We start from the raw sequence: 13,785 nt of genomic DNA on the forward strand, positions 1-13,785 counted from the left end.
TTCAGACCTAGGGACACATACAGACTGAAAGTGAGGGGATGGAAAAAGATATTCCATGCAAATGGAAATGCAAAGAAAACTGGAGTAGCTATACTCATATCAAATACAATAGACTTTAAAATAAAGAATGTTACAAGAGACAAGGAAGGACACTACATAATGATCAAGGGATCAATCCAAGAAGAAGATATAACAATTATAAATATAGATGCACCCAACATAGGAGCACCTCAGTACATAAGGCAACTGCTAACAGCTATAAAAGAGGAAATAGACAGTAACACAATAATAGTGGGGGACTTTAACACCTCACTTTACATCAATGGACAGACCATCCAAACAGAGAGTTAATAAAGAAACACAAGCTTTAAATGACACAATAGAACAGATAGATTTAATTGATATTTATATGACATTTCATCCAAAAACAGCAGATTACACTTTCTTCTCAAGTGTGCATGGAACATTCTCCAGGATAGATCACATCTTGGGTCAAAAATCAAGCCTCAGTAAATTTAAGAAAATTGAAATCATATCAAGCATCTTTTTGGACCACAACACTATGAGATTAGAAATCAATTACAGGGAAAAAAACGTAAAAAACACAAACACATTGAGGCTAAACAATACGTTACTAAATAGCCAAGGGATCACTGAAGAAATCAAAGAGGAAATCAAAAAATATGTAGAGACAAATTACCATGAAAACACGACAATGCAAAACCTGTGGGATGCAGCAAAAGCAGTTCTAAGAGGGAATTTTATAGCAATATAATCCTACTTTAAGAAACAACAAACATCTCAAATAAACAATCTAACCTTACACCTAAAAGAACTAGAAAGAGAAGAACAAACAAAACCCAAAGTTAGTAGAAGGAAATAAATTATAAAGATCAGAGCAGTAATAAATGAAATAGAAACAAAGAAAGCAGTAGCAAAGATCAATAAAACTAAAAGCTGGTTCTTTGAGAAGAGAAACAAAATTGTTAAACCATTACACAGACTCATGAAGAAAAAGAGAGAGAGGACTCAAATCAATAGAATTAGAAAGGAAAAAGGAGAAGTTGCAACAGCCACCACAGAAATATAAAGCATCCTAAGAGACTACTACAAGCAACTCTGTGCCAATAAACTGGACAACCTAAGAAATAGAAAATATGAACAGACCAATCGCAAGTAATGAAATTGAAACTGTGATTAAAAATCTTCCAACAAACAAAAGTCCAGGACCAGATGGCTTCACAGGTGAATTCCATCAAACATTTAGAGAAGAGCTAACACCCATCCTTCTCAAACTCTTTAAAAATTGCAGCCAAAGGAACACTCCCAAACTCATTCTATTAGGCCCCCATCACCTGATACCAAAACCAGACAAAGATACTACGAAAAAAGAAAACTACAGACCAATATCACTGATGAATATAGATGCAAAAATCCTCAACAAAATACTAGCAAACAGAATCCAACAACACATTAAAAGGATCATACACCATGATAAAGTGGGATTTATCCCAATGATAAAAACTCTCCAGAAAGTGGGCAAAGAGGGAACCTACCTCAACATAATAAAGAAAAAAAAAATTTCAATAAACTGTTAGCCAGGTAACTGGCCAGTTATAGTCTCTATTAACCATCCAGTGCAAGGTGTCAGAAAGACACCTGCAAGATTTAACAACATCTTGAAAGAACATCTGGGTGAAGGCAGTAGTTACTGAGCAGTTTGTGTAGCTGGTCACACAGACACTAAGTAGGTCAAGATGACCACAGCATGAAGACTGCCACCTGCTACAAAAGGTGCTGAGTCCTTGACCCTGTGTCCCTCAGCTACAAGGCAACCCACTGCACACACAGCCACCACTAGGCTCCCCATGAGACGTGGGTTGATCAGAATGAATACTATCATGCTGATTCGCCGTTTGTGTGCTTTGAGTAACAAACAGCCTTTCTTTGGTCCATTAAACATTGTCTACTTTTAGCATGTATTGTAGGTTTACCCTTTGCTATCTTTTATGAGGCTAGGGTTCTTTTCTGCCACTAACAGAATGCTCTACCCCTGCTTCCCACACCCCCATAGGTGGAGCTTCCGCTGACCTTCTTGTACCTTCCACACACCACTGTCACCATTTACCTCATAGCAACCACCAAGGATGCATGGAGAATGGAAAGATCTGAAATTCCATCTGGTTTCCATTCAGATTCATCTGGCTCACTTGTGACCTTTCTGGTGTGCATTCAGGTTTTTTGTTTTTGGCCACTGCCTAATGTTTTAATATCAGACTACTTTATTTTGCTTAAAACCATTGCTTTAAATTCAATTTTTAATAGTAAAACTTCAGTTCAGTATTAAGGTAAAGCAAACACATTCGGAGGCAAGACCTCAGTGAGGCAAAATATTAAAATTCTCAAACATTCCAGAAAGAACAAGAATTCATTTCTTTTGTTAGCAAAAGAGAATAGTTTTTTCTTTTTATTGAAGTATAGTTTATTTACAATATTGTATAAGTTTCAAGTGTACAGCAAAGTGATTCAGATATGTACATATGTGTATATATATATATATATATATATTTCACATTATTTTCCACTAATAGATTTTTAACCGTGCTTTAAAGTTAATAAAGGGTCCTGCCAAAAGCAAAGCTACACAATTCGCACTCAGCAACTACCAGATTACCAAGACTACCAGGAGGACACTGCCTACAGGAAGGAGACTCAGAATCTTAGGAAGTAACTGTTTTCCCTGGGATACTTGGATAATGAGGCCTAGGCCCTGAGTGCACTGTCCTATGTCGTAGCCACTAACCATATGTGGCTAATGAGCGCTTGAAATATGAGCAACCAAGGGACTAAATTTTAACTTTATTTGATTTTAATTAATTTAATTTAAAAGTGATACTCAACTCAGTTGTCAGAAAATGTTTATGTTTAAGACAACATGGGTATGTAACCTGAAGCTAATATAATATTGTAAATCAGCTATATTTCAATAAAATAAGTAAAATGAAACAATATAAATATTTGGTATATAAATCACTTTTTCAACTGTAAATTTTATGAACTCTAAATACAGATCAAGTATTTCCAATGAACATTTAGCAGCTGAATTGAGATGGGGCTGTTAAGTATAAAAGACTTGGTTCAAAAAAAAAAAAAAGTAAAATATCTCAATAGTTTTTATGCTGATTACATGTTGAAATGCTAATAATTTGGGTACACTGGGTTAAATGAAATATAAATTATTAATTTTACCTATTTCTTCTTAAATTTTAATGCAGCCAACAGGAAATTTTTAAATACCTCCATGGTTCATCTTATAGTTCTACTGGACTATGCCAAGGTGGCAATGATGAAAAAGCAAGATTCATGTAACTCAGGAAGAAGATTAGGCTAAGATAATAAGCCCATTAGCCAGTAAATCTTAATAATGGACAATTATCTGGGAAGGATACATAAGACAAAAATTTTTTCGTGAATGATTATTTTTAAGAATCCAAGAGCAGTGAAAGATTATTTTTAATAATGTGTCCCACTCTCTCCTTCGGAAAGGAAAAGGTGGGGCTCGAAACCTTGTGACTCTGGGTATAAACTGCCGAGCTTCTGAAATTAATTCTCTCAGAGGGCTAGAGTAAACAGCACTTGGTGTCCTACAAAGTAAGGTACCCGGGAATACAATGAAATAATGTGCAGAAATGCTGGAACTGAACAACATGGAAATTTTTACATCAGGACTGGCCATCTGCTCTCCAGGAGGCTTTCATGTGAGCTAATCTCTCAGGGATCATAGGACAAAATGGAATATCAGGTGAAGAAAAATACTGATAAAGGAAACTGCTAACAAATAAACCATGAAATACTTCAAAACTGAATACCACTGGATTAAGTCACATGGCTTTTTTTTTAAACATCTTTATTGGAGTATAATTGCTTTACAATGGTGTGTTAGTTTCTGCTTTACAACAAAGTGAATCAGTTATACATATACATATGTTCCCATATCTCTTCCCTCTTGCGTCTCCCTCCCTCCCACCCTCCCTATCCCACCCCTCTAGGCGGTCACAAACCACCTAGCTGATCTCCCTGAGTCACATGGCTTTTAATCTGCATGGCTAAGAAGTTATTTACTCCCTGCGAAAAATTCTCCCACTTCTTTACTCTGGGAAGTAGTGACATTCCAAAAGGCTAACCTGTATTGTGGTACCTTCCATCCTGGCAACGATTCTCATTTTACTCTATACTCTGCCATTTTTATTAACTTCTGCTTTCCCACTCTTCTTTACAAGGTTTTGGACAAGGAAGAAAAAGGAAAACGACAGGATTATATAAAAAGGAATAACAACAGCCCCTCCAAGATTACTCAGCATTTACACGGTGATTCATCATATTCGCTAGATGATGACTTCACACACTTCACACACTTTAAATGCATTCATTAAAATGAAAAAATCTTCAAAGAAATGCAATAGTTTATAGAAATGTTTGTTTTCAATGTATGAACTATAGCTATTGCTTGCATTTTTTTCCACAGAAATCTGACTCTGAGATTTGTATACTGTCAAAATTCTTTTTTCTTTTTTTGGCTGTGCCGCATGCCTTGTAGGATCTCAGTTCCCCAACCAGGGACTGAACCCGGGCCAGAGCAGTGAAAGCACTGAATCCTGACCACTAGACCACCAGGGAACTCCCTCAAAATTCTTAATATAAAGCAAAAAGCAATTATCTAGAAAAAAATCTGGCATATGGGCACCAGAGATACAATATGCGCATTCTGGTACATGCCAAAATACTGCTAAACCCTAAGTAAACATGTAACTCCTTAGCTGTGATTTTTCTTTCTTGTGAGTTAGGGAGGAGGGAAAGAAAAATATAGTTCCAAATACATCATTTTAGGGGAACATAAACTATAGAACTAAATATGCACTGTTCTATATACTAACATGACAGTAAACTTAACACCCTCACACCGTTGTTCTCATTTAACCAGAGCATAATATTAAAATGATCAATTCAAATACGTCCCTTGTGTGTATTTCAATTAAATTCCTTTTTAAACAAAAGAAAAAAAACACCCCCAGGGAGGGAAAGACTTCACAAAAGAAACACATCTGCTTAGAAATCCCTCCTCCATCCCCTCTTATGCTGCTCTTAGGGTCTAGCATAGGTGTCACATATTCTTCTTTTTTAAATAACTCTTTACAAATATAAAAACAATTCTTAGCTCCCAGGTCTAAAAAAAACAGGCCAAGGGCCAATGCATTTTCAAGCTTAAGTTTCCTTTAGAGGCAACTAGGGCCAAGTTCCCTTATCCTGCAGACGGGGAACCTGAAGACCAGTGAGAAGGGGTGACTGGTGAGCTGTGGTCACACAGGACATCTGCCACTAACATGACTCATCAGGACAGTCAGTCTCTGACTACTTGTTAGGAAGATACTACTAAAGTCTAAGGGAAAATCAGAAAACAACGTTGGTTGCTAAGTGGGAGACACAGCCAACGAGTGCAACAGGAGTTCCAAGAAGGGAGCCAGTGGATGGAAATCTCCCCTTGATGTCCACAGTGTGCCAGACATCATGCTGGCTGGGCAATATTTACAAATCCCAGAGGACTTCAGTTAGGCCTTGAAAAATTAGGAAGGCAGATAACAACTAGGGCAAGGCATTGCATTTTAAGCAGTATCATGGGCAAAGACCAGGAGGTAGGAATCACCATATTGTGCCACCTGCCCCACCTCTGGAGAGTACAGAGGCAGATGGAGTGATGTGGTCCTGGATTCCTATCTCACTCCTCATTTACTGGTACATGACTATATCAAGTTGCTATTTCTGCTGTAACAAATTACCACTAACTTAGTAGCTTAAAAAAACATAAATTTATCTTACGGTTCTGGAGGTCGAAGTCCAAAATGGGCCTCACTGGGCTAAAATCAAGGTGCAGCAGGTAATGTTCCTTCTGGAGGCTCTAGGGGAGAATGCATCTCCTTGCCTTTCCTACCATTTACAGGCTACCTGCATTCCTTGGCTTGAGGCTACCTGCATTGGCTTGTGGCCCCTTCCGTCTTCAAAACCAGTAATGGCCGGACAAGTCCTTCTCATACTGCATCACTCTGACACTACTCTTTGCCTCTCGATGCCACTTTTAAGATGCCACTTTTAAGAATCGTTCTGATTACACTGGGCCTACTCAGATAATCCAGGATAATCTCCCTTTCTCAATGTCAGATGATTAGCAACCCAAATCCATAGGCAACCTCAATTTCCTCTTGCCATGTAATGTAACATATTCACAGGTCCTGGGGATTAGAATGTGGACATCTCTGGGGAGCCACTGTTCTGCCTCAGTGTCCTGGATTCTGTTAACAACCTCCTCCAAGCCTCAGTTTCCTCACCTGAGATAGTAACACTGAGATAATAACAGTTTCTACTTCAAAGAGTGGCACTGAAGACTGGATCATCCAGGTAAAGTACTCCGTCCAGTATCAGCTTATCACGCTCAACGTTACATAACAAGTGGTCAAGTGGAGACCAGAACGGGGTTTGTCTGCACTGAGGCGAGTCGTTTCACTATACGTTTGTGACTTTATCATAGAAGGTGATCCCTGAGAGGTTTCTAAGATTTTAGTGTTTGGGGTTTTTTTGTCTAGGAGTCTTATTTCAGCTTAAACAAAACAAAAAACCCAAAACCCCCCAACAACCTTGAAGAAATAGGATCAAAAATCAAAACACACACATACACACTACTAAAACAGGACACCTTTAAAAAGGCAGAAAATACCGCAAGACAATAGAAAGTAAAGATGTTGTAATTTTTCAAATACATGGGTTCAAGGAATCAAAGTATCTACAAATGGGCACTAAAATTAGTTCTGAGCTCTCCGCAAACCTTTTGCTCTTCTCAACGCCGCCTATCTTCCACTCTCTCGTTCCTTACACACTTACCTGAAGGCTGACCCCTCATTCTCCTGGGAAATCATCCCCACCTCCAGTCTTCCCTGACCTGATCCGCACGCCCCACCTCCGTGCTCCGACGAAGCCTGTCTCAGACGTGTCACTGCACTCACATTGTGGGTAAGCCCACCTGTTGGCCACACTAGCTGGTGGCACCCCGATGGTGAGGAACAAGTTTTACTCCTCTTTACAGCTGTAGCACAAAGTGGATCCTCAAATGTTTGCTGAATTAATAAGTCATGCTTCTGAAGCCAATTCAAAGTGCAGGGATGTCTGTTTTTGGCCTTAGTGCTTATCCAGCAGCACTTACAAGGCTTAAGAGATGTCATAATAGGAATAAAAGCATTTCCTGTGAAATATGATCACATCCTTGCTAAAATAATAGCAACATAATTAAAAAGTCAATTTTATGTATGGGAACAAAAGGTATGGAATTTCTAATGTGTATTAATCAGTACCCAGAGGGCCTCAGAACACAGGTAGTTAGTTAGAAAAAGATTTCCCTCTTTGAGTATAGTGACAACAAATGAGATTATGTGGGAAAACCAGTGACCTAGAACCTGTTTCATTCACGGAGAATTGTTAAACCCAATGCTTGGTCCAAACTCCCAAGAGTGAGACCCAGGAACCTGAGAAAATAAAGCAATTTCAGAGTCAACCTTGCCTAAGAAGTCAATCCCTTGTCTTTTCAATGACTTTAAGAATGTCACTTTCAGGATGTCACTTTCTTTTAAGACCTCTTGATGTCGTACAAAGTTTCACAATCTAACAGAAAAGTGCTCCAAAAAAGCTTTATCTGTGAATAAGGATATGGAGGAGGGAGCTTTTTGTGTCCTGACTCAATTTTACCAGCAAATCACAGCACCATGAGACGCCACCTAGTGGAGTAGAGGGACCCTACACTGGAATTACTTCTTCCTCTAAAAAATTCCTATTAAAAAAAATTCATTACAACAGTATTTTCCAAAGGTGTTCCTTAGAAAACTAATGCCACAAGGTTCCCTGTCAACTATGTTTAGGAATTCCTAAAGGTGAATGAAGGGAGTGGAAACGACGTCTTTAGTTAATAGTTTAGTGTATTTTGAAGATGACATTTAAGTATCATGTGAATTTCAATTCAATCCATGAGGACTCTAGTGTCAGGGGACGGCGAGAAGCCAAGAAAAAAGAGTTAGGAGAATAAGCCAGGCAGGGACTCCATCCAGTCCAGTGGCAGTGATTCCTGCACACTGGTCTATGGAACCTGAAAGGCCAGGCATGAGAAGTGGTGGTGGGAGGGGATCCAAAATGACTCAATATCCCTCTGCCAAAGTCACTCCAACCTGAGCAATTTCAAGGTAAAGTATCCTTTAACTAGTCATTCATTCAAACTTTTAGCTGAATTGTTAGAGTTGTAGGAGAAAGACAACAAAACCTTGGCCTCAAGGCGCTCAGTAAATACTGTCTGAACAAACCAGCTCAAATTTTGGTGGGACAGACGTGCAGTCAGTTCCACAGCGAGAACACCATGCAGTACTGTCATCCCTTGGTGTCCACAAGGAATTGGTTCCAGCCCCCACTCCCCTTGGATACCAAAATCCATGGATGCTCAAGTCCCTTATATAAAATGGCATAGTATTTGCATGTAACCCCTACACATCCTCTGGTATACTTTAAATCACCTCCAGATTACTTATAACAACTAACAGACTGTAAATGCTAAGTAAACAGTTGTAATTACAACATAATGCTATGGAAGTAGTTGCCAGGTACACGACACATTCAATTTTTGCTTTTTGGAACTTTCTGGAATTTTCTTTTTCCTAATATTTTCGATCCAGGATTGGCTGGATCCAAAAGTAAAGAACCTGTGGATACGGAGAGCCAACTACACAAAAAACAGCAGGTATGGAGTGCTCCAGGAAAAGGGAAGAGGAAGACCTGTGTCTGCTGGTCGGTCAAGGTACATACTATCTGGTGTAGATGCTTTTAAGAAAACAGACACAGTACTTACTTCAGGTGCTTTCAGCCAATGGCTTTCTCATTAAACTGCTACAGATTTTCAGACTATTACTTTATTCACACACAACATACTTCACACACGATGTGGCCTTGTAAAACAAGCATTTACCCTTACCTTCACCCTCTCCAATTTTACAGACAGAGAAACTCAAAAACAGAAATGTTAAATGTTTTGTTCAAGTTTATAACCCTGCCAGGGGCAGACAAAGGCTAAGGACCAGATACTGCCAGATCCCAGGCCACTGCTTGTCCCCCAGGCGGCACTGCATTCCTTTTGAACAAAATTTGTTGCAAATTTTCTCTTTTAAAAAGGTCACTGAATCATAACAGAATATAACATTTTACCAGAACACATTTTTACAGTAAATAATGAAATAATCATAAGATGGAAGAAAATCAAGTAAGCAACTTAAAAATATCAACCCCTCTACCAAATTTTCTTTAGACAAATTTTCTTTAGGCCTGTCTGCCAAGATCAAAGGTGGAAAGGCTCCAAGAGGAGCAGGCTCTGCAGTCTGGGAAGAGTGAAGAAGCACAAGAGATGAGCTTCCCCAGGATCCTGAAACACACAGACTGCCAGCCCACAGTTAATCATTCAGCACTTTAAAAGGATTAACCATTAATGAGGGATGTGTAAGACCTTTTACAAAAAATTGAGAGGAAGGTTTGAATAAATTAATATCATGCTGTGATTCTAGAAAGGGAAGCTAAGTTTTATGAACATGTCAATTACCTCTAAGTCAACTTAAACATTTAATAAAATTCCAACCCAAATTCAGCCAAATGCATAGATGGATATAAAAGAATATTCTATAAAACACCAGAACTAGAGGATGCGGAGTCCAGAGTTCACCAGGTAATTACTTACAATGTAAAAAATGAAATATTTACTCGTACAAAAAGAGGGATCTAGACCAAGAGAAAACACAGAAATAGACCTAATTACATATTAGAAAATATTTTGTGATAAAACAAGCATCATCAAGATGAAGGATAAAGAAAGCATTATTCTGTGAATGGTGCTAATTGATTAGCCAATAAGAAGGGAGGAAAATCAACTGTGCTCTGTATTTTAAGCCAAAGTAAATCCAGGCAGCATAAAGTGCCAAATAACTTTAAAATTCAAAAAGAAGTGAACTAATTAGTGACCAGATTTTTCTAAAAAAATAAATCAAGAAAAAGAACCACAGATTTAACTACATGAACATATAAAACTGCTAAATAAAAAATGATAAAGGTAAAATGGCTAGGAAAATAATGGACAGAAATATAACAAAAGGGTTACTGCCCACACCACCTAAGAGGAAGGCCGACATCAACTGATGAATCAGCACCAAGTTGGAGAGCACTAGGTAAAGGACACAGGTAACTGAGATGTCCCCTCTCAGCAACCCCACAGCACCCAGGCAGGATGCTTCATATATGTTACATTCTCAAAATATCTGTAGACCGATGGCCAGCTAGCTTCAAGAAACGAATGTTAGAGAGTGTCCTGGCTATTTCTAAGGCAATTAAAAAAAAAAAAAAAACCAAACATTTAAGCAATGGAAAGACGTGTATTTTATATATGCTTTTGTGGCTTGGTGAACCAGGACATCTGCTTTCTACCACAACAGACTAAACACTTCATCAGTTAAGCTCTCTATAACCAAATGTTAAGTGTGTCAAATGTTCCTCAGGCCTCAATTTGTGTACACAATAGAAACACAACAATGACCTAGACTTTACATTCCAAACTGTCCCATTAAAAAAAAAGTCTGCATGTGTTTCTCTTACTTGACATTGGCTATTAATAATAAGTAAAGGGCTTCCCTGGTGGCGCAGTGGTTGAGAGTCCGCCTGCCGATGCAGGGGACACGGGTTCGTGCCCCAGTCCGGGAGGATCCCACATGCCACGGAGCGGCTGGGCCCGTGAACCACGGCCGCTGAGTCTGCGCGTCCGGAGCCTGTGCTCCACAACGGGAGAGGCCACAGCAGTGAGAGGCCCGCGTACCGCAAAAAAAAAAAAAAAAAAAAAAAGTAAAACACCATTTGACTTCAAGGTAGGAGAAAGAAAAGGGGAAAAAAACTCAGATGCTCAAGGCAAGATTTATTTTAGGTAATCCTTCCAAACTTGTTTTTTTTCTTCTAAAAATGGTTCATTAAGCTTAAGTGGGAGTTTAGCCACAAAAATGGGGTGAAAAATTATTAATTAGAATGAACTCAGTTCTTGCAAAGTTCATATGCAACAGGATTTTATAAGACCCAACCAGAATCACAAGAGAGGGAAGAAATGTAGTACAGGTAAATTGAGCTCGATTTATTCTGAGAAGAAATTTCATGTAATCATTTGTCAAAATTAGTGATTTGACCAAAAGGTTCATTTTGTACCTTCAAGTAGTTTTTATCCATTTATTACCTTCCTTGATTAAAAAAAAGAAAAGAAAAAAACAAGGGTAAGTCAACTAAAAAAAAAAAGGGAGGAAAAAAGGCTACTATCTTATACTTAGAAAGGTTTTTCCAAAAAGAAGCAAAATTTTGGAAACCTCTGAATGAAAAAGATGAATCATAAACACACAATATAAGCCAACTAGATAACAAAACATCCTTCCAAATCTTGAAATAGCTTCTCCAACTCAAGTACTTGAATGCTGCCATCATTTTAGTGATTGACTCTAGGCTACCCTTTTATACATAATCTTCAAAGGACTTTATTTAGTTTCCTAAGATTTTTGAACATCTATCTGCTTAAGCTTATTTAAGTTGGTAGTATTTTGTTTTCAAAATTCAAACTCTGACTCACTGAGCCTTCTTAGTCACCTGAAGCTGTGCAGCTCAAAGTCTTTCAAGTGGACAGAAAACACACCTAATGTGACAGCTTGAGTTCCTCTCCCAGAGTCCCCTGCATGAAAAGCATGAATACAGTAGGTTCGCTATGTATAAAACCTTAAGACAATGGACATATTAAAATAGCCAGTAATATAATTATTTGACGTATTAATAGTATAGTATTATAATACCCCCCCAAAATATTGAAGCAATGTAATATCCAGTAATAGGAGGATGACTACATATTTTTGGCTGACCTACTGAGGGAAAGATGACATGGCCATCAATCTGATCACTCATTTGGCAAATAGTGATTGAGCCCCTGCTATGTGCCAGATGCTGGAGAAAGAACACTAAACTGAAGACAGACAATCCCCACCCTCAGAAATCTCCCAGCCCAGGGAAGATGAGAGACAGTAAACAAATCATCTCATAACTATACACATATTGGGTGGGCCAAAAAGTTCATTCAGGTTTTTCTGTAAGATGTTATGGAAAAACCCGAACGAACATTTTGGCCAACCCAATAAATACAAACTATGTTGAGTGCTATGAAAGAAAACAACAAATCTCTCTCCAGGGGGTAGTCTGTGGAGTGATATTTGAGTTGGAATCTGAAGGATGAATAGGGGTTCAACAGGTGGACAGCTGGGCCCTGGGGACTGGGGAGGGAGAGGGCACATTTCAGGAAGAAGGACTAGCACAAAGGCCCTAGTGTGAGGAAGGAGGGGCGAGACTGGATACCAGTTAAGTGCCCACTGGCATAGGGTAGGGGTGGGAAAGGGGCTTGGACCAGAGTGGTAACAAGGAGATGAGGAGCAGATCAAAGTATCTAAAAGAGAGCTAACATATAAGGTCATGGCTGATATAGAGAAAGAACATGGAGCAACACGAAAAAATGGGCAACATGAAAAATGTTTAATTTAAAAAGTAGGACACTCAAATAATACATGATTTAGCTAAGTAAAAAAAATATATGGATTTGAGAATAGTGAACCTGGCAGTAGGCTTATCCTGTAATGTGACATGACTTTCATTGCTATAGAAATACTTCTTGAAGAAAATGTATTCCTAAATTATGATACATCCAACTGACAATACAACCACTGAAAACTTTGACCAAAATTTGTAACGCCACACAAAAAAAGAGATTATGATATAATAAAATTTGAAGTGGAAAGTATATCATTGCAGACGCTGTGTGGTCAAGCTACATTTTAAAAAATAATAGTCTCTAAACATTTAAGAGACTTTACTTGAAATAGCACAAAATTTTGTTTGCCAGTGCAGCATAAAATAATGTAATTATTTAATACAAATACAGAGAAAAAGAATCAAGAAAACTAAAATATATAATCATAAAGATAACATATGCAACAGAAAATATCAATATACAAACATTTCTGTTAAAGTACTAATGTCTTAATATGAATCATGTTTACCTTTCTTTAATGAATGTAATGCTGAAGTGAAGAAGGTCAAATAACCAGGAGGCTGGGGTGAGCCACTGAACTCAAAGTACCCGAGTACTCCAGGCTGCAGAACAAGAGCAGAATTAGGTGCCTGGGGTATCACTGGTCACTGCGTAAAGGGAAATATTTCAAAACAAGAAAGACATGCCATTGTAATTTAACAACTGCAATTTGTTGCATTTCATTTTTTAAAAAGCCTAATAAGCCTTTGAAAAAAGTTGCCGGTTAGGGCTGACCTTTCCCTCCATTTAGACAACAAACAGGGCAAGGGATGGAGTGGCAGCAGCTTTTACAGAGGCAATTCAGAGCTGAAACTTCCTAAGCAGGTCTTTCCACCCTCTGTGGACAGTTCTCCTACAACCCTGGTTTGAAACCTCACTGTCAAGTTCAAGCACTCACTTGCTTTTGTTTAGCAACTCCAGGCAAACTAGGTCAATGATCTGTAACCTTTCTTACATTTCTTCCTCAACCTCTTCCCCGCCTCACTCCAAACACACCTTCACACTTATTGGAAATCAGGCTACCTCTGACTGGCTCCACTGGTGCTCAAGGTCATCCTTTGAGG

At 38.5% G+C, this 13,785-nt stretch overlaps 1 protein-coding gene across 4 annotated transcripts in view; it reads right to left on the minus strand.

Moving 5' to 3' along the window:
- TXNDC11 (thioredoxin domain containing 11) overlaps positions 1-13,785 on the minus strand; it is a 45,732-nt gene that overhangs the window by 9,511 nt on the left and 22,436 nt on the right. The window contains exons 5-7 of one of the 4 annotated variants that reach the window (XM_055090361.1): positions 13,191-13,284; positions 11,740-11,821; positions 8,820-10,886 (exon numbers count right to left, since the gene is read on the minus strand). In XM_055090361.1, the coding sequence (XP_054946336.1) occupies positions 10,730-10,886; positions 11,740-11,821; positions 13,191-13,284 (333 nt within the window). In that variant the 3' untranslated portion in view covers positions 8,820-10,729. Of the gene's footprint in view, positions 1-8,819; positions 10,887-11,739; positions 11,822-13,190; positions 13,285-13,785 lie in introns of those variants that run through there. The other 3 variants (XM_028499186.2, XR_003682955.2, XM_028499185.2) reach the window with 3 other exon arrangements.

This window comes from Physeter macrocephalus, chromosome 14 (assembly GCF_002837175.3).
Source record: "Physeter macrocephalus isolate SW-GA chromosome 14, ASM283717v5, whole genome shotgun sequence".
NCBI classification, from domain to species: domain Eukaryota; kingdom Metazoa; phylum Chordata; class Mammalia; order Artiodactyla; family Physeteridae; genus Physeter; species Physeter macrocephalus.